The sequence below is a fragment of the Lissotriton vulgaris genome, chromosome 2_2 (genome assembly GCF_964263255.1).
Source record: "Lissotriton vulgaris chromosome 2_2, aLisVul1.2, whole genome shotgun sequence".
NCBI lineage: Eukaryota > Metazoa > Chordata > Amphibia > Caudata > Salamandridae > Lissotriton > Lissotriton vulgaris.
In genome coordinates this window covers 295848331-295873408 of record NC_141688.1, presented here as the reverse complement: position 1 = coordinate 295873408, position 25078 = coordinate 295848331, and the positions used below count along the sequence as shown (strand labels likewise).

The 25078-nt window shown below is 45.8% G+C and overlaps 1 protein-coding gene across 4 annotated transcripts in view; it reads right to left on the bottom strand.

Annotated features, from left to right (window-relative positions):
- Positions 1-25078, bottom strand: part of LOC147729330 (zinc finger protein 862-like) — a 376617-nt gene that overhangs the window by 336508 nt on the left and 15031 nt on the right. For 3 of the 4 annotated variants that reach the window (XR_015309189.1, XM_086959615.1, XM_086959617.1), the window contains exon 1: positions 16252-16397. The exons of the other annotated variant lie outside the window; for it this stretch is intronic. Coding sequence is in view for 2 of the 3 variants with exons in the window: in XM_086959615.1 (XP_086815741.1) it covers positions 16252-16278 (27 nt within the window). In the remaining variant the exon portion in view is untranslated. Of the gene's footprint in view, positions 1-16251; positions 16398-25078 lie in introns of those variants that run through there. 4 annotated transcript variants of the gene reach the window in all.

Here is a 25078-nt window from a genome sequence, read left to right as displayed (position 1 = left end):
ATGGAACACCCTTCCGCAGCAGCTAAGAACAGCTCCTTCCATTACTCTGTTCAAGAAAGGACTGAAGACCTACCTTTTTAACATCACTGTATAGGGTCCCCCTCTACCCTGCCTCTCACCCCCTTTCGCGCCAGGATACTATTTTCTTAGTAACAGAGCGCGTTATAAAAGCCTATAATAATAATAATAATAATAATAATTATCTATATGTTTACAACCACCACGAGGCACTTTGCACTTTAGTTGGATCTAACAATATTTATTCTGATATATACACAGGGATTTATCCAGTTATTTTTCAGAAAACAAAAATACATTGTGTATGCCGTTTCAAAAAAAGAATAATATGTCGTCTTTTGGAACAGGAATTGGTTTTAGATTCAAAAGTACTTCTTCTATTTTCACTTAATCACGTGACGCAATGTTTGGTGAAAAAAATTTGTTCAAAAGCTCTGGGAGACGAGAATCATCATGTGATCAAGCCCTCTAGTAGGGCGAAACGCGTCATGCCACCATGCCGAAGAGTCTGCTCTTTTGCGTAATAAATTAAATCATGCACCTAATTTGTGTCCGTGTCCTATCGGTGTTTCCAGTGTGGAGCTAGCTGTGGGAATACTGGTATATATATTATATTATATATATGATGTGAGCAAGGTCACAGGGTGACCGAAACGTTATGGAATTATGGTATGGGTAAATAAATATCGCAAGACAAAAAGAGTTTGTGCTGTGTTTTGGGACCGTCACGCACAAGGAGGGCAAGGGCAATTTCGCAAATTAATATATTTTTTTTTATTATTTATAAAGTTTAATTTTGCGTGAACCAGATTCCGAAGGATATCAGAGCGCTTTACATGAGGATCAATTGAATCACGTATTACATTCAAGCATTGCAAGACAGTGTGGAATGGACCTATATAACATATTTATGATGCTCATGTTATGAATAGAATCTGTTTCTTTGCCAAATCAATGTATTCCTTCAACAAGAAGTTTAGTAACACAACAGATAACAAGGAGGAAAAAGCAAAGGAAGGTCTTATAATGCCTCAGATGCAGTCCTCTCGGTGCTTGTGATATAGGAGCTCTATTAAGAGGAATTACAGTAACTAACAATACAGACGTTGCGACATCTAAGGTGTAATTTATTTTGGTTATCAGTGTAAGGATCTATTTAGAAAAAGAAGAAAGGTGTTTAACCCCTCCCCTGCTGGTGACGGAACCACTCTGTCATCAGCCGCGGTCGCGCTGTGCTGGTGACGGTGCGGTTCCTTCACCGCCCGCTCGGCACGCCTGCGCGGTGCGGATTCTGCGCCTGCGCTGAGCGGGCGGGGCGTGACGGAACCGCTCCGTCATGAGCACAGCGCGACCGCAGCTGGTGACGGAGCGGTTCTGTCACCAGCATGGGCGCGCAGCGCGGCCCCCCGCCCCCTTAGCACTGCGGCGGAATAGTCGCAGCAGTGAAGGGGTTAAAAGGACATCGGTAGACACAGTGAAACCTTCCAGCCACTCCAGGCTTTTTATGAGATGTTCTATTACATTTTGATGACTGAACAACATTTTCTAATGGGAACCTGGGGAAATTACAATTTAAAACCGATTTCAAAGCACAAAAAAATTCACAAAGGGAATGGGAATTAGCAAGAAAGACTGAAAACTCCTAGTACGGCAAAGCGACAAGACACAAACATCAATCCACTTGCAACCCTGGTCCAGAAGAGATAACGTAGATTGGAAGAATAAACTGTTGCAGTTTCCCTCTTGGTTCTCTTCTACAACTGCGCGTTGGACCAGGAAAAACGTATCATAAAAAAGTGCCTAGGTCAAATTATTGATAAAATATGTTAATAACATTTCTTAAAATCCCTGAAATTATCCTAAAACATTATTCTAAAAATATGTTTTTATATATGTATAAAAAACTACATAAATATGAATTCATGTTTTATAAGAATTTATGGAGCTCTTAGTTATTGTTAAGACCCATAGGAGTCTTGCTGTCCAATTCCAATATAGTCTGCGACTCTAGCTGTCACAGCATTCGTTCCCGGTTACCTCCTCTACGCTGTTTTGGGATGACTTTGATCACATAGTATTTCAGGCTGTTCAGGTAATTCTTGTGTGCAGTCTTAAAATGTCGGGCTACCGGATATGTTGCATCGCTATTAACAATAGCTCTAAAAAGCTGTACAACCTCCATCCTACAATGCAACCCATCTCGGCCACGGCCATTGATAGGTTTGTTAGCACGTATCACGCCACACTATAAGTTGATTGGCAACAAAACATGATTAATAACGAATGTCTGTTCTTTTTATGTTATGTGTGTGTTTGTTTGTCTGTCTTTTACCTCCTCGCAATAGAGGTAAATCCCCTAGCCTTTTGGTTTGTATTTGAAAACGCACCAATTTTTACACATAGTGCAACTTTTTAACTTTCACTGTCTACGGCAGGGTAGGCCTTAGCGCGCCTATACCTGTTGAGGTAACACTCGCTTACTGGTCCTGACGAAAGCCCTGTAAACTCATACACTTAAAGGGCAGAAACATGTTGACCTTCCCCTAACAGGGAAACACCAGTATTTCTTTTGGATAGTTTCCCTGCACATAGTTCTTAATTTTAATATGTCAAGTTGACCAGCGAATAAATGATTTTTTGGGACAACCTCTGACATTGTTAACCACATCCTTTTTTTCACTCTTCACTCTCACAAAACCTGCTCCGCAGTCTCCTGGCGTCGTAGCACACTGGGGAGGTACTCGATCTCCCTAGTGGACCCGATGAAGAAGCATGTCACCACTAGGGTGAGTGAGGGTTTCCTGAAAAAATTACGAATTTTTTCATGAAAGTTGGTCCAGCCTTTTGACCAACTACAGCTGGCCGCATATTTGTACGTGCTATCTCCACTAATTTAACGCCATACTGACGGACACTCTTCCTTTGTTGATATATCTACTGATTGGAGACTAAGAGTGCCCTTGAACCCTGTCTCTCCCTTTGTTGACTGAATTCTAACATACACCTACAACTTGGTGCTACCTACGTATCTCAATCCACATATATACAGCATATACAGTCCGGCAGTTGTAGTTGTCAGGTCACTCCTCACGCCGCTCGACCCCTCTGGGTCCAGAGTGCTGCAGAGTGTTCGCCGCTGGTGTGCCCCAGGTTCTGCATTCCTTTTTAATTCATCACTATACAATTGTTGTTGCTTCTTGTGCTGTATTATTGCTGCTGTTACTGTGCATTCTTAGGCGCTCCTTGTGCGCCCCTGCCCTCTGTGCCCCCCCTCCCCGCTTCCCGCCGCAGCTCCCCCGCGGCCCGCCCCCTTTTGCCTTTTTGTCTCCCTGCCCGCCCATTGGCCGCTCCGCTCCCGCCTCCCAGCTGCCCCTCCCTCCCACTTCTCCTCTTATGGAGGCTGCGCAGCAGACGCTCGCCGCTGGCATGCCTAAGGCAAGCCCATCTGCGCCCGTCCGCGCCTGGATCGCGCCCAGCGCCAGAACCCCTGGACCCCGCGTCCCCCACAACGCCAGACTGTACTACGACTCCAGCACCCTCCACGTACTCAACACCGAACGAGACCACCCCTGCTACCGGGCCACACCAAAGCGCACCCAAGGGCCCTTCGCCTGCCGGAACTGCAAATTCATCAGCATCTAGCACACCAAACCACCAGCCAGAGAACCGAACCACCTCCGCTGCATCCTCCTCAAAACTCGCTCCGCTCGCAAAATCGCCATCGAACTCTGGGATCTCCTAGACTCTACCGCCTGATGTCTCCTTCCTGACGGAGACCTGGCTGACTGCCACCTCAGCACCAGACATCGCCATAGCCATCTTACAGGGCTACAGGATCTCCTGCAGAGACCGCACAAACGGGATAGGATGGGCGAATTGCCATCATCCAGAAAGACACCATCAGAATCTCGACCAACACCGACGACACCCTCACCTCCGCCGAGCATAGGCACTTCCAGAACCACACTGACCCCAACACCACCCTCAGAGGAACATTTATCAACAGACCTCCCGGACCTCGACCACAGTTCAGCGACACAATCGCCGACCTCGTCCGCACCCACGCCCTCACCTCCACGGACTACATCCTCCTTGGGGACCTGAACTTCCACCTCGAGAACAACAATCACGAAAACTCCACCACCCTGATCGACAATCTCGCCAACCTCTGACTCATACAGCTCGTGACAGCACCCATCCATGCCGCCGGTCACACACTAGACCCAATCTTCTCCACCAGCCCCCACGTCTCCTTCAACCACACCACCGAACCCCACTGGACTGACCACAGATGCGTCCACTTCACAATCAGGAAACCCACCACACAACACAACAGCTACCACGCTGCTGCTGGGGCAAGATCAACAAGGACCAACTGACTACCACCCTCGCCCTGAGACCACCAGCCCACCCCACCGACCCAGACACCGCCGCAACCAACCTCAAATAGTGGATCAACGACTGCGCTGACACCCTCGCCCATCTCAAAACCTCCAGAACCAACCACACCAACAACAAAGCTGCCTGGTTCACCGAAGACCTCCGGATCTACAAGCGCACCTGTTGGAAGCGGGAGAAGAAATCGCTCCACGACCAAACACCAGACAGCCACACAGCCCACAAGAGTGCCACACCAACTCATCAGGTTCGCCAAAAGGACCACCTTCAAGGACCACTTAGACAACAACGCACACAACACCAAAGAGCTCTTCAGCATCGTGAAAGAACTCTCCAACCCCAGCTCCAACACCAACAACATCCCACCATCACAAGACCTGTGCGACTCCCTGGCCGCTTTCTTCCACCGAAAGAACACCGATATCCACGATACCTTCAACTCAGACACCCCGCACCCACCACAGAGTCCACCACCCCTGCGACCACCAGCCGCCTAACCGCCTGGTCCGACGTCAGAGACGAAGACACCATCAAAATCATGAACTCCATCCACTCCGGATCCCCATCTGACCCCTGCCCTCACCAAGTCTTCAACAAAGCCAGCACAGCTTTCACGCCCCACCTCCGAAAAACAATCAACAGTTCCTTCGAGAAAGGCAACTTTCCCGGAAAGCTGGAAGCATACCGAGATCAACGCCCTTCTGAAAAAACCCTAGGCGGACCCCAAGGACCTCAAGAACTTCCGGCCCATCTCCCTGCTCCCGTTCCCGGCAAAAGTAACAGAGAAGATAGTCAACAAACAACTAACCCGCTACCTCGAAGACAACAACAGCCTGGACCCATCTCAATCCGGCTTTCGCAGCAACCACAGCACTGAGACCACCCTCATCGCCGCAACTGATGACATCAGGATTCTGATGGACAAAGGAGAAACAGCCACCCTCATCCTCCTGGACCTATCGGCAGCCTTTGACACAGTCTGCCACCGCACCCTATCAGCACGTCTCCATGACACCGGAATTCAAGAGAAGATCCTGGCCTGGACCACTTTTTTCCTCTCCGGCAGAACCCAGAACGTCCGCCTCCCACCCTTCTGCTCGAATTCCACAGAGATCATCTGCAGCATCCCACAGGGATCCTCCCTCAGCCCAACACTGTTCAATATCTACATGGCACCGCTCGCCCACGTCGCACGACAACATAACCTCAACATCATCTCCTACGCCGACAACACCCAGCTGATCATATCCCTCACCGAAGACCCCCACACCACCAAAGCCAACCTCCACAGAGGAATGAAGGCCATAGCTGACTGGATGATGGACAGCAGACTGAAGCTGAACTCAACCAAGATGGATGTCCTCATTCTCGGACCAACCCCATTAGCCTGGGACAACTCTTGGTGGCCCACATCGCTAGGCACAGCCCCGGAACCCACAGACGACCAAAGCAACCCGGGGGTCATCCTCGACGCCACCCTATCCATGAACAGGCAAGTCAACGAAGTCTCTGCGTCCTGCTTCAACACCCTCCGCATGCTCCGCAGGATCTTCAAATGGATCACACCCGACACGAGAAAAACCGTCACCTATGGCCCTATCACCAGCAGACTCGACTATGGGAACACCCTCTACTCAGGAACAACAGCCAAGCTCCTGAAACCACAGTGCCCCGTAACCGGAAAACCACAGCTGGCGGCAGATCCTTCTCCTACCTCGCCAAGAACTGGAACGACCTCCCCACCAGCCTACAACGGACTCAGGACCTGCTGGCCTTTAGAAAACTCCTCAAGATCTGGCTCTTTGATCAGTAGCAGCCCCCCCCCCCCCCCTTCCCCCCAGCACCTTGAGACCCTCACGGGTAAGTAGCGCGCTTTATAAATGCAGTGATTGATTGATTGAGTAATAGCTATCTGTTTTTGCATGGAGTTGTGTAGTGGGTGAGGTTAAATTTAAATTTAAATTTACGTGTTTATATAGCGCTAGAATCACTCCCGGGGGAGTATCTCCGCGCTTCGACCGCTGCGAAACCCTTCCTGGCTTCCCTGAGAGATGGTCCCTTAATGGGTATCACGAGGGTGAGACCAGGCATCCCCGGTGGTCTGGTGGGGCCGTTAGTGAAGATGAGGCAAGCTAATGCCCAGAGTTGCCGAGTGTGATCGCTGATCAGAGTGGGCACCGAGGCGAGAGAATTATCGAGTCCGCTGACCCTGGTCCAGAAACCTGCCGCGCCGGGAATCGAACCCTGGTCCCGGGCCGTCCTCTGCTCTCGGGTCTGCCGCCTCTAACCAGTGAGCCACATTACCTCACGGTTAATCCCAAATTTACACGGCCGACATGAAGAGCACTTAAAAAAACCTGATTTAGGTTTTAACCATGTACTTTCTTTGCTCATTTCAAGACTACTCTTAACTAGTTGTGTCCTCATGGAGGGTGCTCTTCTGAATGTGACAGAAGGTAATCTTTCCAGTCTCAAACAGGGATTTTCTAGATCTAGTATTGATCTTATTCCGAGCTTCTGTAAGAGATCTAGCATCGTAGCCCCTCTTACGGAATCTGCAAGACATCTCGTGACTTTTGTCTCTGTGCTACATTTTCTCTTCAGCCGGACAAATTCTCCATATGGTATGCTTTTAATAAGGTGTTTGGGGTGTGCACTCTTGACGTGCAGTATCGACTTGCCCGCCATCTGTTTTCTATGTAGTGTGGTTTCCAACTTCATATCACTCACAAACACTTTTACATCCAGGAATTCTATATCACTTGTGCGGATATTGGATCTGAATTTAAGGTTAACGTTATTGATTTTGATTGCCTGAATGAAGCTCTATGCACTTTTCTTATCCCCCCTCCAGACAATAAAAACAATCTATAAACCGGAGCCAATGTAAAATATGCTCGTCATGTGCCTGGTTGTGTACGTTTTTGAGGACCTGTTCCTCCCACCATTCAGCATGTAAACATGCATACCTTGGCGAGAAACCGGCCCACATAGCTACTCCGCGTTTCTGCCTGTACAGATCTTTTCCAAACATAAAATAGTTATTAAAAAGACACCATTTGATTAGCTCTGAGATCATAAAATTATGCTGGTAATATATCGTAGGTCGCATTTTCAAAAAGAATTTGACTGCATTGAGTTCTACAGTGTATTCTATACTTGTATAGAAGGATTCAATGTCAAGTGTTATCAATAACAATCCTTCAGTCGTGTTATTTCTTTTGATTTAGTGAGGAAATCCCCTGTGTCTTTTATGTAACTCTGGAGTTTTTGGACATAGTCTTGTAAAAAGTATTCCACATATTGGCTGTCGTTTTCACTTATGCTGTTTATTGCGGATAGGATTGGTCTTCCAGGTATCGGTTTCGTTTTCTTGTGGATCTTAAGTACAAAATAGATTGCAGGCATGGTAGGGTGTTCTTTATGCATAAAATTGAATTCATAATTTAATATCATCCCTACTCTTTTCCATTAAAAATGTTCTTTCTTGAGAGTTTCCTTGGCTTTGTTGTATTCTTTGATATGTATTTTTTCATAGCAGTCTTTATCTCCCAACTGTCTTGCTGCTTCCTTAATGTAATCCTTTTTGGGCAAACTAACCGTATTGCCTCCCTTAATGTGATCTACTAATAACTATCTCATTATTGTTCGAGACATGTCATTAAATTCCAGTATTGTACATCATTGAAATTTTTCTTGGGTTGGCTTTGTAGTGTCTTACGGTGAAGTGTTTTTAAGTCTTCTATGACCCTCTCATGAAAGATGTCCATAGCATCTTTTGGCATCATTGGGAAAAATGCAGATTTCGGTTTATATAGACTGCTCCCTGCTCCGATTTGTCTAATGTTTGACTCTCTTAGTTGGTCTTGCGTGGAAGCTTGAAAATCTGTATCAGTTTCTTCGCCCAATTCTTGCAATGCTTAAAGCATTGGTACATCTGAGACTTGCAAATTTTCACTTGTTCGTATGGTCGTGGATGGTTCTATGTTTGCTGGATCCTTACCATCCTTGATTGTAAAATATTTTCGTAGCTTTAATTTCCGGATACATTTATATAGTTCTACCCAAGTGTGACCATAATTAAAGCTGCTTTCAGGGCAGAATGATAGGTCTAATTTGAGCAGTTGTATTTCCGCATTGGTTAAAGGGATGATAGGATTACTATTGTATTGTCTAGTTCCCCTTCTTTTTGCGCCATTGTTGTTTTTTGGGTCTTACATTTCCTGACTTTGCGCCAGATTATTCTCCTTCGGTTCCTGCGCTTTCTAGTGTCTCCTTTTGTACTCGTGGCCGTAACGTTTGACGGCGGTCTAGGGATAAACATTCCAGTTCTTTCTCTAGAGTTAGGCTCTAGAGTTAGGTTGCCTTTTTCTCCTTCCCCTAATGGCCTTGTAGCACTTATTTTCGGTCTCTGGTTCACTGTAGACAGAGCTCAGATATGAAGTTGAAGCCATGTTGCTACCTGTTTCCATCAATGGTAGTTGTGACATCACTGGTTTGTTTATCCTTATTCAATCTCATTCTCTTTATAATGTCGTATTTCTTTGAAAATTAAAAAATATATATATATATATATATATATCTCCTCTGAGGTAGGCCTACGAAGCCCTAAGGCAAGGAGCTGTATATTGTTAAGGTAGTCATATATTTTCGATATGTCTGTACAGCAAAACACTAGTGTGTTGGTGTTTGCTGGGGGCAGTTACAAGGTAATTGCAGGGTTAACAGTTGGCATTCCAATATGTCTAACACCCGACATTGGCTACCTAACCATGAAAGGTATCAAATTGAAGGAGACATGAAATGTGAATAAACTGTGCATTCGACAATTATGTCAGATTTTATGCTGGCCCTTTTGTAAAAGTTGCAATTTTTAAGTCAGGTGGTGCAGTGACTTTGAAGAGGCACAGGGATTGAGCCAGGTTTCTGCGGTCTGGGGAGACGTGTGAACGACTCCCAGGCCAGAAACAAAGGCGGTTGTCATGCTGTAAGTGTGACCCCTATCCCAAGGGATGGGCTGCAAAGGGTCATAGCCCAAAAGACAGGCATCAAAGGTGGTGCAGCCTTTGAAAGGCTGCTGCAACAACACTCCCACAAAGGAAGCCTATTGTTTCCCCTAGACAATGTAGAGCCAGGGCCAAGTAAGGAAAAAACGGTTTCAGAACCAGTTTTCTGTGTGCGTGCAGCCCATGGTAGCCACATCCTTGGAAGTGGGCTACCAAAGTCCTTACACTCGAGGAAGACTTCAGCTATGTTGTTTGTGGCCTGGAAGAGGCACTCTGGGAAAGTCAGCAGCACCACCAGAACCGTGGCAGCAGATAAGAGGGGACCTACTAGTCACTGGATAGTGAACACGTTGTCTCCGCTTTACTGAGTTATAATGGGCACCCCTGACAGCCGAGAAGTTGGTACTCGCTGGACTTGGAAGTAGGATGAGACGACAACCACTAAGAACCTGTTCGAAGCGCACAAAGAGGCTACAACGCTAGAGCGACAGCACCTGCTGACTTTGGGTTAGTGGACTTTGGACCCTGTTCTGTGTACCTGGCTTGGGGAAAAGTTGATTCCCACTCCGAAGCATTGATTCCAAGGGTCAGTTTCCTGACCTCCCAGACCGGCACGGAGGATATTGAAGTTGAAAGAGCCAAAGTCGGATACCTGGTAGCAACCACAGACGTTTTGCCACTATCGGACTCCGGGCACCCCTAAAGGACAATTCGGAAATAGCCAAAAGATGCTGCAGTGTCTGCTAGAACCTTGAGTGCTGGTTATGACCAGATTCATTACCCGAGGTGGACACCAGCCTCCACCAAGGATTTGCACAATGACCGCTGTGTTGCAAAAGCTGTTCGGTACTGTTAAATGCTTTACACACTGTTCCTTTGCTAAGCCTTGCTGCTCTGTGCCATAGCTACAAAAGGGTTGAGCTGAAGGCTATGTAAAGAACTCTCACTGGACCCAAGATGTTATCTATGAGTGTACTCCACGATCAGGCCCTACAGCCATAGCTTATAGTACAACCAGATCCTCACACAGAGTGTACAGGAAACCGATAAGAATGGTTACGAAGAATGCTCTTCATGCAGAATTACTTCTAATGACATTATTGTGGAACAGCAAAGCATGTAAAAAGGCACCATTAGCAAAATATGTCGGGTTAAAACTTGTAGCTAAAATAGAGACTCTAGTTGAAACTTATAATAACTCCCAACTACATAATTTTCTTAATTTTCCCACCTGCCTGGGTTGCAAATGTGCCTGGGGCAGGGGGTTGGCTTTTTACTACTCTGGGAGGAAGTGTGGTTGCAAATTTGAGGCGGTGAAGGCTTTGAAGTATACTGCCTTGAAGTGCTGCATCACTAACCATCCTGTCCGGGAGAGAGGTGAAACCTCCCGCGCAGGCAGGCCCTTCTCTCTGACTCAATGGAGTGTCCATACCTCTTGGCAGGGTGTCAGATTCCTGTCTTGGCACCGGCAGACATAGGCTGTCAGCTTTGGCACAGGAAATGCTGGGGCAACCCTGTAAGGTAGCCACCTGGGTGCATGTCACATTAAATCCAATTTTAGATAAAGGAAGCGTTTGATACTTCTTTTTTGTACACAAATTTTATTGAACTTTTCCACTTATTGCAATCATCAATGCAGACATTGTGATATGCAGGAATAAGAAACATTTCTCCTTGCCATCTCACAATCATCAATACAGACACTATTACATTTAGGTCTTATGAATGGTCGCAAATATGAATGGTCGCAAATTCCCATTGGTCCTTTCTGTTGACAGACCTCAGGTCTTTGTGCCACTGTTGTTGCAGTGCTTGTTTCTGGCAATGTTCTTCACTTCACTGTTATTTGCCAGCCAGCCAGCCACCCTTTTCAGCCCTCGCTGAGGAATAGGTACAAGCCTGTTGGGTCTGTTTATCCGCCTCTTGCAAGAAATCAATACAAAAACTCAAAAAAACTCTTGTTGATACTAAACATGACACTTATCAGTGAGGCCTAAATGGAGCTGGCAACCTTTAGGGTGCCCAGGTGCCAGCCCATGTTATCCTATGGCTCCCTGAACACTTATAGTATCCCTTATAGAAAGGGGCTCCTATATGGACATATAAGCTTGTACTTATATGTGTCCACACCTTTCAGTTAATGCACCCTGCCTCCTGGGTTTAGAAAGCCTACCTTAGGGGTGACTGACATATATTAAAGATAGTGCTGTAACCTTGTCACTCATGGTAAGGGCAGAGTCGAGCTTCAGCAGTTTGCACCACTCCTGCCGTCATCTCTTTCCTAGGGTCACTCAGGATGGCACAATCCATGCGGCACAATCAGTGCTAAAGACCTTGCTGACCCCGTTAATTCCTATTGGTACCACATGCCAGGAACTTATAATGGGGTTACAGTCCTTGCTAATTGGAGTTCCCAATTCACATGCATCATAGTTTAGTAGGAGAGCCCTGGCACCTGGTTGGTAGGCTCCAGTGCACTTTCAGAACCAAAAAACACCAGCATTGGTGATAAACGTGTGTGGGTGACTATGCAAAAAGGGCACTTTCCTACATGATTCTCCCACCACCCCCAAACGAAGGGCGATGAGCAACTAACCTCCACTAAACCTGGAATGGCCATCTGCATTGGCATGGTCCCTCCCAGGTCTGTGTGCCACACTGTAAAGTACTACAGGGTATTTATCTTTCACACCACTTCAATCTGGGGTACACTCCTCTCATCTGCATCTGAGAGGACTGTGGTTGGTGTGTACCTTGAAGTGAGTCCCAAATAAGTATGGTCTCAGCTTCTTTAGGGGGCAAACCACAGCAAAGGCTTTCCACTCAATGACACTCCAACACTGCCTTCTAGGGAGAAGTCACCTGCTAACAACTGGTTGATCCTAAAACTTGCATTTTGTTTGTGTCAACACTACCCCAATCCCATGTGCCAAAGTGTCGGTTTAAACAATAAACTCGTCTACATAGGCTGGTGCTTTCTGGACAGGTGCTGGGCACAAAGTCTCTTTCAGGGTGTGAAAGGCTTTTTGGCATCCCGTGGTCTAGGTGACCTTCTAAGGCTGCTTTTTGGTGGGGAGCTCAGTGAGAGGGGCAACAATAGTACCATACCCATTCACAAACCTCCTATAGTACCCAGTCAAGGAAAGCCCTGACTCAGGTCTGAGTTTTGGGATGCTCGTAATACAGGATAGTGTGGATTTTAATCTGTAGACATTGCACTTAGCCTCCACCCACAATGTGGCCCAAGTAAATAACTGAACTCTGCCCTATCAGGCACTTACTGGTCTTGATAGGCCTGCTTGCTGCAGGGTCTGTAGTATCACCCTAAGGTAGACCAGATGATACTCACAGCTGGAGCTAAATATAGCAATATTGTCCAGATATGCTGCACTAAAGGTGTTCAGTCCTGAAAGAACTCTATACACCAACCTTTGGAAAGTGTCAGGTGCATTTCTCAATCCAGAAGGCATCACTTTAAACTGAAAGTGGCTTTCAGCAGTAGAAAAGGCTGATCTCTCCACTGCTCCATGGGTGAGCCCAATCTGACAATATCCTGATGACAAAATAAAGGTACCAAGAATTTGTCAGCACCCAACTGGTCTACTATCTCATCTGCTCTTAGAATGGGGTGTGCATCCGTTTTAGTGACTGCAGTTAGACCTCTGTAATGCACACAGAACCCAGTCTCTGGTTTGCCTCCCTTGGAGTGAAGTTTAGGGACCAGTACCACTGGGAAAGCAAGAGACTGTCAGCAGGTGCTATTACCACGAGCTCTAACATCTTGCTGACTTCAACTTTGATGCAGCCATCGACTTGATCAGTCTACAAATGTTATCAAGAGGCAAGCGGTCACCTGTGTCCACATCATGAATACATCATGTTCTCTGACCAGTGTCAAGGAAGCTAGCTCAGCAAACTGGTATAGGACTTACCTGCAATAAGCTTGCTGCTGGCCAGTTAGAGTCTGACAAGACCCCACCCTCTATTGAATCACCTTTTGGGTTATTTGACTTTAGGTCAGGGCTCACTTTCCTCCTCTTGACCTCTATCAGTGACTATGGTCATGTCAGCCCTGCCTTGGTGTGGCTTTAAGAGACTTACATGGCGTACTCTGTAAGAACATCCTAGGAGTGCCTAAGCCGACCAGGTATGAGACTTCCCATTTCTTTTCCAAGATGGGATAGGGCCCAGTCAACTTGCCCTGGGAGCCACAGACTCCAACTCCCAATTGTCCTGGTTGGTACACAACCAGAGCGGACTGTTGGTCAAACCAGAGCTTGGCGGGCCTCCAGATTCTTATTCTCCTAAGAGCACGAACAATTTAGAGGTGACTCAAGAGCTCAGTGATAACCTGGAACACCATTTTCGGTCTAAAATGCTGACCATCTATGCAGAATTTGATCAACAAATGAGGAAGCATATAACCCCGCAAGACAAGATGTCCATGAGAATCAAGACAGTCAGTGAAGAGGAGTCAGTAAGCAAACTCATGCTGTCCTCTATCGCACTTTTCAGAAAAACAGACTGAGAAGTATGCAACCATATAGAGAAAATTCAGCTACTTGACCTTTATCAATCCGGTTTCAGAGCAGGACATAGTACCGAAACTCCTCTTACTCACATTATGGATGACGCTTTGAAATCCCTAGATCAAAATGTCCCTAGTCTTCGGATACTTCTGGACCAGTCTTCTGATCCTTCTGGACCGGTCTTCTGCATTAAATACCATCAAACATGAGTACTTGGTTAATCTACTTCAACTTAGGATGGGTCTCTCTGGGCCGGTCCTAAAGTGGGGTGCCTCTTTCTTACATAACCGCACTCAAAGGATTAAACTCAACCATCTAGTACTACGGTCAGGATTGGAGTTCTGCAAGGGTCTGCACTCTCGTCCACACTCTTTAACCTCTATATGGAGCCTCTCACAGTCATTCTGAACAATTCTCAAATTCATTACCACATGTACATGGACGATACACCACTGTACCTGAAGTTCTCCTCTATGGAGGACATTATAATGTTAAATGAGGCTCTCTCGAAACCTAACAATGACAAGCCCAGAACCATCTTTTGTTGAATACCCCGAAAAACGTAATTCCTGCCGATTGCCCCACACAACCACTCTGCACCGATCCACGAATGGCTAAAACAACTCACAGCCCTTAACTGCACCCCTCACGTGGTTGATTCCGCTAAGTCATTGGGCATTACCTTGGACAAATACCTTAATATGCAAACTCTCATCAGCACCACAATTAGGGGTGTCAAATTGCATCTTAATGCAATTAAGAAACTCAAGCCTTTCCTTCCGCCAGAAGACTTGCAGCCTGCAGTACAATCCCTGGTGATATCACGACTGGAATATGGCCTGATCTGTTCAAATGTGAGTATTTTAGGTTTCTTCTTCATTTTTTTATTCGTCAGGACTTTTTTTATTTGCAGGACTTCCTAAAGGGAGCTTGGCCCCTCTCAGAGCCACACTCAATGAATCGGCCAGGCTCGTCACAGGCTCCAAAAAACACGGTCGCATCACACCTGACCTTTTGCAGCTTAACTGGTTGTCTATTGAAGCCAGGAACAGTTTCAAAATAGCTTGCCTCACACATAAAGCCCTGCATTTCAACACTCCGGCCTATCTGGCGAACAAGCTTGTGCTTTCTGGATCCGGTCAGAAGTGAAGAATTACTTCCACACTACTCTTGAAACCTCCTAAATTCAAAAAGAAAAGTACGTAGAAACGTGCTTTCACTGGCCTTGCACCTAGAATTTGGAAAGCTCTTCCTACGGAGAGGAGAACCAATCCCTCCACTGCCTATTTCAAGGAACAGGCCAAATGGCTTTTGCATAGTGGACATTAATTGCATCTTAATGTACTATTTCTCTAGTCCCCTTGTTGACAGCTTTGACATTTTTCCCAACGTATCTTTCGCTGCGTATTTTTGATTGGTTGTTAAACTGTTATTTTACTCTAGAGCCCTTTCAGAACTAAAATTGAAGCCTACTTTGTGGACCGATTACAGATTTGCCATTTACTCTACTATGCTGTGACGAGCCACTATATGATTGTTTCACTGAATGTTACGGGAAATATTTTGCACAATATGAGAAACTGAAATAGTAGGGCCTTCTACCCGGTATCTGACTTTGATTGTTTACTCCTTGTTGTTTTACAATGTTGACCTCAACTGTTCTGAGTTTGTGCATGCTTCTGCCTCTGTGTACAGCGCTCTGATACCCACAAGGGTCATGTTTGCGCTGTATAAAACTTTTCAAATAAATAAGTCAGGGTCTCCTCTTGAACAATGCTCGCCTACAACTATTCATCTATTGTCTAGCATAATGATGTGCCTTTGGCCTTCATTATGAACAGAGCCTTCTACGGGAAGTAGCAGTTGGGTCGCTTTAAAAAAAATAATAATAATCTGGATTCTAAAGACTAGAAAAAAACTCTGTCCTATATCCTTCCTTTTAATTCCCCAAAAAATCCTTAAGAAACATCTGAATGGCCAGCTGATGATATTCACAGAGGACCACAAACCGTTGAATCCCTTACAATTCACTTTTTGTAGTGGCCATTTTACTGAAACTGCCCTGGTCTTGGCAGTTGATAGCATTCGAGTCCTGGTAGATGCGGGTCAGGCTGTGTCAACGATCCTGTTGGCTCCGTCCACAGTGCTTCATAACATCTTCCCAGTGTTAGTTACTCCAATCTAGCACGGCTAGGTTTTAAAGAGACTGCGTTCAATTTGCTGAGCTCATTTATAAGAGACTGTACAACAAGAGTAACTTGGTCAGCTTAAATAAAATTCCTTTGCTCTCCAATATGTACCTCAGGAATCCTTGTTAAGCGCCACATTGTTTAATCAATATGTTTCCCCTCTAGCGAAGCTGATTCGTCCTTTTCGTCTACAGACCCTTTCCTTTGCAGAAGACATGCAGATTATTGTATCCATTACAGATGATGAACATGCCGGGGCTGTCAACTTCAACAACTGCATTAAGGCAATTTTCATTCGGATGATGGGTAATTTACCTGTAATTGAATGCAGACAAAACGGGGTTATCATCTTTGGTGTAAGCCTTCGGTTTTCAACAGCAATTGGTGCCCAGATGCAAGGAGTACCCGGCCCCTACGTCGAGAAATCTTCGTGTCATAGTGGACCAACATCTCTCCTTTGATCTACAGGTGAACCAAATGGTATTAATCTGCTTTAATATTATGATACTTAAAAAAGATTTTCCTTGCATCCCTTTAACAGCACGAAAATCAGGGCTTCTGGCCTTGATCTCCTGGAGAATCAATTCCTGTAATGACCTGGACTTAAACATCAATAAATACTCTCTCAACAGGGGAGACTCAGCAAACTCCAAAAAGTACCCCAATGGTTTATTGATTAGCATTGGAGTGGGGGAGAAAGTAGTTATGCAGAGGCTGTCTTAGTTTCCCTGGGTGGGGTGGATATTGAAGCCCTGGATGTCTTACATCCAAGCATGGACAAGTACAGACAAAGGGCAAAGATCAATGGTACTGAGGTAGAGGCTCTGAAGGATACAGGTGCCAGTGTCCCTATGGTGCCAGTTAGACTAGTTATCCACACCAAATGATACCCGGGCTAGTCACCAGGTAACCAATGCTGACAATGAGACTAAGCTGCATCCAATGGCATTGGTAAGCTTAGAATGGGGAGGGGTTACTGGCCCAAAGAAGGTGGATGTGTCCCCTGCCATTCCAATGGAGTGTCTGTTGGAAAATGATCTGGAAACTTCTGCTTAGGCAGTAGTGGAAAGGAAGGCTCTCTTAACCCTTTAGCTGCGGCCTAAGGGGGAGGGAGGGCCGCGCAGCGCTCCCGTACTCGTGACGGAACCGCTCCATCACGAGCCTCGGGTGGGCTGTGCTTTTGACGGAACGGTTCCGTCACGGCCCCGCTCCCGCCTAATAAAACGCTCAGCATAGGTGCGGCGAGCGGGCCGTGACGGAACCGTTCCGTCACCAGCACAGCCCACCCGAGGCTCGTGACGGAACGGTTCCGTCACAAGCATGCAAGGGGTTAATTCCACATCCAGCGGTTTGGGACTCCCTTTGTGAGGATCCCCTTTACCCTCAAACTGCATCTGGGAGTAGGTTTCTAGCTGTACTTGACCATGCTACTAGGTACCCAGAGGCAATTCCTCTCAAGTCTGTCACGGTCTCTACAGTGGCAAAGGGACCAATTTCATGTCTGCATACCTACAAGCTATGTGGAATGAATATTTTGTGAGCTATACGTTCACTGCCTACTATCACCCTCAGGCAAATGGTTTAGTTGAGAGATTCAACAAAACCATGAAAGGCATGATAATGGTCCTCCCTGAAAAACTCAGGAGATGATGGGATATCCCGATAGTTTGTCTCTTGTTTCCATACAGCGAGGGGCCTCAGAAGGGGGTTGGCGTCAGCCCCTTTGAACTTCTGTTTGGCCATCCTGTAAGTGTCCCTTAAGTTTGGTTATAGAAGGCTGGGAGAAACCCCTCAAGGAGCCAAACATTGAGGGACTTACAAGGGGGGGTTTAAAGTCCTTGCCAATCAGGGTTACCGGTTCACAGGCACCATGATTTCAGGAGAGAGAACTGGGGCCTGTTAAGCAGGCTCCATTGCACTGAGAGTCAAAAACCATCGGCATTGGAGAAGAAAGTGTGGGGTAACTAAAGAAAAAGGGCACTTTCCTACAACCAGAAAAACAAAGAAGTGGTATCAGGTGTACTAAAGAGACTGTTTCTCCTAGCACAGGTTTTTTTCATCAGCAGTCATTTGTTTGCATATTTGTTAGAGTGAGCTTTCCTTCCTCTTCTTGGGTCTGTCTCTCGCCCAGGTGTATGGATGCATTATAGCATGAATACACTGCACGCTTTTTAAGGTGCAACTTTTTTCTTTTCGTTTAGGAACTATCAGAGTGCATGTGTTTTCCAGTCGTCTCCTTTGTGTGCTTCTCTTCCCCTTTCTGCATTGCACTTTCGCCTGTGTACTTTTCTGCCAGACTTTCCATGATGCAGTTGCTCTTTGTGCTCCCTTACCTGCGTTGCTTTCTTTCCCAAATGCTTCTAACACCAGCCACCATCCAGCTCTAAATGCTCTCTCTCTCTTCCTTGTCTGTTTGCTTATTTCCCCCACCAATCACAGTGGTCCCCCAGCACCCCTTGTGTTGTTTACCACCATCCGTACCTTCAACGTTGCTTTAGGACCCCTGCGTTGTTTCAGCTCCTATCAGCTTTGACCTAAAGTTGCTACCACACCCCCTATCGGCTTTCTATAAAAAAAATAGCAAAAAAAAAGACTGCATCATTTTGTAGTCACCTATTTTCAAGTATACACTAAACATAAACCCAACCATTCTCCGTTACTACTTCACCCGGAGAATATTCTTACTCTGACCCTTGACCTGCCACAGTGGAGCTACCTTGAACAGTGTGCCGAGTCCATGACTCTTACAGGCTTTGCTACCGGATAATATCCAGTTCATATCTGCAATATACACAAGAGGCACATCCATATAACGTGACATAAGGTTACTGAGAGACAGTAGGAGAATGCTTTCATACCAGGCCCTCCGTACAGCGTAGGTTAGTCACGGTAACTATCCTTAGGCAGGTTTAACAATTCATACATTAAAGTTCTTGTACAACATAATTCCCTATAGTGAGAAGTGCAACACTGTATATACGTCAGCAAATTGCCTTAGTCTTCTTATGGTCATTGATGAATTCTTCTTACAGTATGACCTGAAAGTCCTTGGAACTGAATGAAACTAATAATATGTTCAATATATACACAACAGAACAATCACGATTGCAGCTGTAACAGCATTTGCACTGTACATTGCACCACAGCCAACACACGTTTTGTACTGTTGGTAGGTATTTTCAAGGCAAAAGGCTTTTAGGAACTGTCAGTCGAGATAGTCTTGCTGGTACATTAAAGACTATTTGGTCTGTCAATGTTTTTATTGTTCCTTTTATAACTAAATTGGTGAATAAGCACAGAGACTGCTTTAATAGCAGCAAACAATATCCGTTCCATCCTCAACGAGACTGAAGCCCTGATACTTATCGACCTCTCAGCGGCTTTCGACACAATCTCCCACCACTCCCTCATCACAAGACTTCACCACATCGGGATCCGAAGAAACGCCCCCAAGTGGATCACCTCCCTACCTACAGGACACACTCAGGAAATCTGTATACCGCCTTTCGCCTCCGTACCCAAGAGCATCATCTGCAGGAGTTTCAACGCCTACATGACTCCACTGGCCAACGTTTCCTGCACCCATGGACTCAACAACACCCAACTAATCCGATCTCTCACAGAAGATACCACCACAACCAGAGTCCCCTTCCAGAATGCCATGACCAACATCGCCGACTGGATGAGATCCAACATTCTGAAGATGAACATAGACAAGACAGAAGTGCTCATCTTCAAGAACACCTCTCCATGGAATGACACATGGTGGGACTACTGCGCTCAAACCCTCAACCACCCCTAGCAACCGTTCCCACAAGGACCAGGTCAACGCAGTAGCCTACTCCTGCTTCCACACCCTCTGAAAGATTTTCAGCTGAATCCCAGTCAACACCAGTGACTCAAGCCCAATCAGCTGAGTGGACTACAGAAATGCACTATACGCCGAAACAACTTCCCATCTCCTCAAACAACTACAGATTATAGAGAACCCTGAAGCCAGATTCATCCTCAACCTGCCCAAACAGCGAAGCATTACCCCCACACCGCAGAAACCTCCACAGGCTCCCTACCAGAAGAAATGCCAGTTTAAGCTGCTGATCCACGCCTAGAAGGCCCTCCACTTTTAGCAAAACGATAACTCGGACACCATTGATCACAGTGAATTTTTCACAGAAGTCCCTTTTATTGACTATGTACTTATTTAATTATTTTTGCTTTTTATGGCTTTCACATTCAAGTATTCCTTTCACCTTATACATACCATGATTTTCAATTTTCTGAAAAGGTTTTCCATTAATACAAAACACAACTGCTTTACAGTATTTTCATATTTCAATACCAATGTTACAACACACATAAATACATGCAAACAATTTAACAAAACATGGAGATTATACTGTCACTTCATCGTTTCTCAAAAAAGAAAGAAATGTACTGCTTTTCTTAATTGGAAAGTATATTGGCCCAATTTAATCCCTACAGGTTTTTTTGGCGTCATACTAATGTCTGATGTGTCAAGACCATGTAAACTCTTAGTCCTGTACACCAGTCTCTTTCTTATGGTCCTTTATATGTGATCTGAAAAGAATGTTACAATCTATATGGAGATAGATTTATTTAGTTCAGACTTCTCCAGCTGGAACTGAACAGCAACTTCTTCTTAAATAAATCTTTCTAGACCACTGGGTTGTGCCGACGCGCTTCAACCTTGTAGGTGTGGGACCAGCACACTTTTTTATATCAAGGTCTTCATCAATGCTGTTTTGGATTGTTGTAGGACATTTTTTGTTCGTCTTTGTAGCTGAAGAGGGATGCTTTTTGCTTGCTACCCTGACTCCTATGTTTTTTTGGGGGAGAGAGAGAGAGGCCTTGTGGTCAGCTTTTTTTCGAGGTTGTTTCAGATCTTTCTTTTCTTTTACTGTGGGTATTCTTGAATCTCTCAGGCATTTTTTAGCGCAGCCAGGTTCGCATTCTCCTCGGGGATCGAGCCTAACGGGCAGGCTGTCGCATGGTCTCATTCTTAGAAGGCCCTCCACAACGCCAGACCCTCCTACATCAACCATCACCTGACTTTCCACCAGCCAACCCGACTACTCTGATCCACCGCCCTGACACATGTCCCCCACATCCGGCGGAGCTGCAGCGGAGGTCACTCCTTTTACCACACCATCAAGTCCTGAAACGAAGTCTCGTTCTACCACCGAACCTCCACTTCACTCCATGACTTCAGACAGGGTCTGTAGACCAGACTCTTCAACTAAAGGCACCTGGATACCCACCAAGGGTGATAAGTCGTGCTTTACAATACTGATTAACTGATAATGTATAATGTGGGAACATTATTGATTATAAGAACCTTACTTCTTCAGGAAAACAAGGGGGATGAGGGCACATACTAGTAATTACAAACAGAGACTGCCACATTCTGGTTTAGGTATCTGTGATTATGGCTGTCACAGATCAATCTGGCATCTTGGAACAAGAAACTGCTGGCTTACCCTCCAGTAACAAGTGTTACGTCTTCGCTGGACTGATAGCAAAAGTAAGAACAAACGTACATTAAGAAGGAAGATGTGACCTGCCGTCTTTGGAACCTGGGCACCCAGATCCAAACCCCGGTCTAGGTGCTTGACACAACAGCATGGGATTACTACCCCCAATACCGATCACTCAGCGTCTATGCTCAGCTGAGAGTGGCCAGAGTAGTGGAGGAGGGAGGAGGGAGGAGGGAAGTTTCGTGGATGAAAAGCTTCAAAGTCAATTTAAAAGTGCCACAAACAAAAATAAGATACGCCACTTCTTCAATCAAGCAGAGTACAATTTATACGCTAAAAGAAGCTTGAGTAAAGTTAGTGCAGAGGACCTCTCGGCTTCCGCCTCAGGAGGGTGAAAATGCTCGGCTTAATCCACCCTACGTGAAGTTAAGAGATACAAAGGTGTCACACCCCCGTCCTGTTTGCATTTGAGAAGCAGCTCGTCAGTCTGCCTGTCTTGGGTTTGATTGATGTACTGGCTCGAGATTAGTTGCACAGTTGAAGCTCCAAAGATAAATGTTTGCCCCTCTGTCAATCATATCAAAAAAAGGCCGGCAACGTGTTCTTTGTACTTTGGAGTGCAGAAGTGATTTAAAGCGCATAGAAGGTGTGTACCGCGCACTAGAGAAGATGCTCGAAACAGGATCATCTCATCACCACAAAACCTAGCTCCGTTATTCAAGGTGTTTGAAAATTAGCATTCGTGCAGCGCCTCACACTACGGGCGTCACTCCGCCACAAACCTAGCTCTGTTATTCATGGTGTTTGTACATTAGCATTCATATAGCGCTTCAAACAACTGGCGTGGCTCCGCAACAAAACCTACCTCTGGTATTCAGGTGTGTTTTTTAACACCTTCGCAGCGTCGAACGTTCAGCGCCCAGTGCTGAACGTTCGGAGAACGAATGCTGGCCCGTCGGCCAACGGTCGTGTGCAGCACTGGCAAGGTAGTGCTCGCGACGACCGTTGGCCGACGGCAGCACTTAAAGGATTAATGTAGGATTTGTACAGCTCTTCACACTACAGGCGTGGCATTGGAGCACTGTACTGTAAGAGGCTCTCGGGTTCTGTATGTGCTTTGGTGTGCCGACTTTGGAACGCAATGAGTGTTGTGTGCTACGGTTGATGTTGCTGCCGTTGTATCAATGCAGGAGTGCTGCGCTTAGACACGAGCATGGCCATACAACTTGTGCCTCCCGAGGCGGACCGCCCCCTCACCACCCCTTTCTACTCCACTGTGCAGAGCAACGTGCTTTAGTAAATGTTCGAAAATGCTCACATTACTACAATTTCATTCGCTCTGCATAGCGTCGGATCATCTTAATGATTGGCTCCCATGAGTGTTCATCCAGGAGTTCATGCTGCACCGGTTTGTTTCTGGTTGTGGAACTCACTTGGACCCTAGCGGAAAAATCTTTTTCCTTTGTGAATCAAACTTTTCAAAGGCGGGTTTAGAATGCGACCAGCGAAGACTGTTACTAAGCGAGCGGCAGAAGCCGGCTTTAGGCATGAACGGCTTCTGGACAGTTTACATCAGATGCAAAAAAAAAAAAAATATTCCACCATGTGCAGCTCGCATATGTCTTCAATTATCTCTGCCGTGACGGCCGAGATAATTGAAAATATATGGCCTTCTGGTGCGCGTAACAGACACCAATAGGCCATAGGTGGAGCTACGCGACCGCCTATGGCCTATTGAATGTTCTGTTTCTAAAGCACACGCACGCCAACAGGAATGCACCTAGGAATTAACACGCACGAGCAGCGTGGAATTCCTAGGTACATTTCGAAAAGCCCTGAGAAAAGGACTCTGGACTACTCCCACACTGCTGACGCAGTGTAGGCTAGGCCCGAGCCCTAAAAAAATAAATGGGTGCAGATTTCACTGTGCGCGCCCATTCACGCTCCATTACTGATAACACTCACAGTACTTGCGGCGCTAACTAAAACAAACCTTTACTCATTTGTGAGCCAAGACTGTTGTCAGAGGGGTCTGGCCTAAAAAGGGGGGCGCAGCTTTCACAAGCGCGGAATTAACTCGGCGCCACATTCACGCTCCATTACTGCTAACAGTCAGAGTACTTATTTTGGCACTATCTGACAGGGTCGTCTCCAAAAAAGAAAGTGCGCCGCAGTACTCTCTTTGCCACGTTCTGACACGGCCGTCTCCAAACACCAAGGTGCACTCATTCACAGCACTTGCCATTCATGTGGCATTAGTGATATATATATTGCGGCGCTAATTTACAACTAGGCAGCATTACTGATATATAGTGTGGCGCTAATTTCAAAGTTAAACAAACCTTTACTCAGTTGTGGGCCTCCCGGACAACGTCGGGACGGGCTGCTAGTATTACATATTTGATTTGGATAACATTCTTGACCACAACTGTATATTACGATTGTGTTGTTGCGGTCATAGGGTCTTGTGTTTGAATTACAAATGTTTTTAATGAATGTTTTTTGTTTACACACTGTATGTTTTTAATAGTATCCTTCAAGGAAATTTATGAAGGACCTTTTTAGGTCGAGGACCATAGGCTGCGCTTGCGCAGTTCGGTCTGAAGAATTAATGTTTTTTAGTTAGGGGGCTTGAACCCGTCCCTCTTCTCCATTGGCTGGCCTCGTAAATGCTGGCCAGCCATTGAAGGAGAGGGGCATCACTCCCTTTAAGCCCCGTCTTTTTCAGATTCGGGGGCGTGTTTTTTGCATTCTCTCTCACAGTGACGTCATCCGTCACTCAACAAAAAACACGCCCCGATTCCGAAAATGTCGGAGCTTTGCAGCAGCCATTTCTGCCTGACCGCGTCCGGCCCTTGCATCCATCCGCTTGCTTCGTTGGCCATTCTCCCCAGAAGAACTTTAAGCTCCAAGATAACTTCATTTTAAGTTAAATTTGAATAGTCGTTTTCAAACTTATGCGACCTACAGGCATTTTTTCCACTGGTTGAATCACAATTAGGTTTCGCACAGTGTCACAAATGAAACATGGAATGTCACACAAACAATGGCAAAGTCGCACATAAGCAATCTGAAACATGGCAACTATGAGATTACGTGTTTTTTTGAAAAAGGACAAGATAGAAGGTTCTTCAACTTGCGCACAAATGTCTAATATTTAAGTAAAAACAAATCTCAATGTTGCTACTAGGGACAATAGTGACGTCTATCCAGCATCATAAACAATGTAGTAAACTACACATGAAACATTTGTAAGCAATATATCCCGAGCAGTTGCAATCCGCGTTAGGAAAAGCAATAAAGAAGAAAAAGTCTTTCAGTATCAATCTTCTTCTTTTAATGTTCTCAAAATGATATTTCTTCAGATCTTTAGCCTTTAGCCAACACGTGTTTCGGCTACAGCAGTTTATGCTGATAGACTTCGTCAGGGCTGTCTGTTTGTT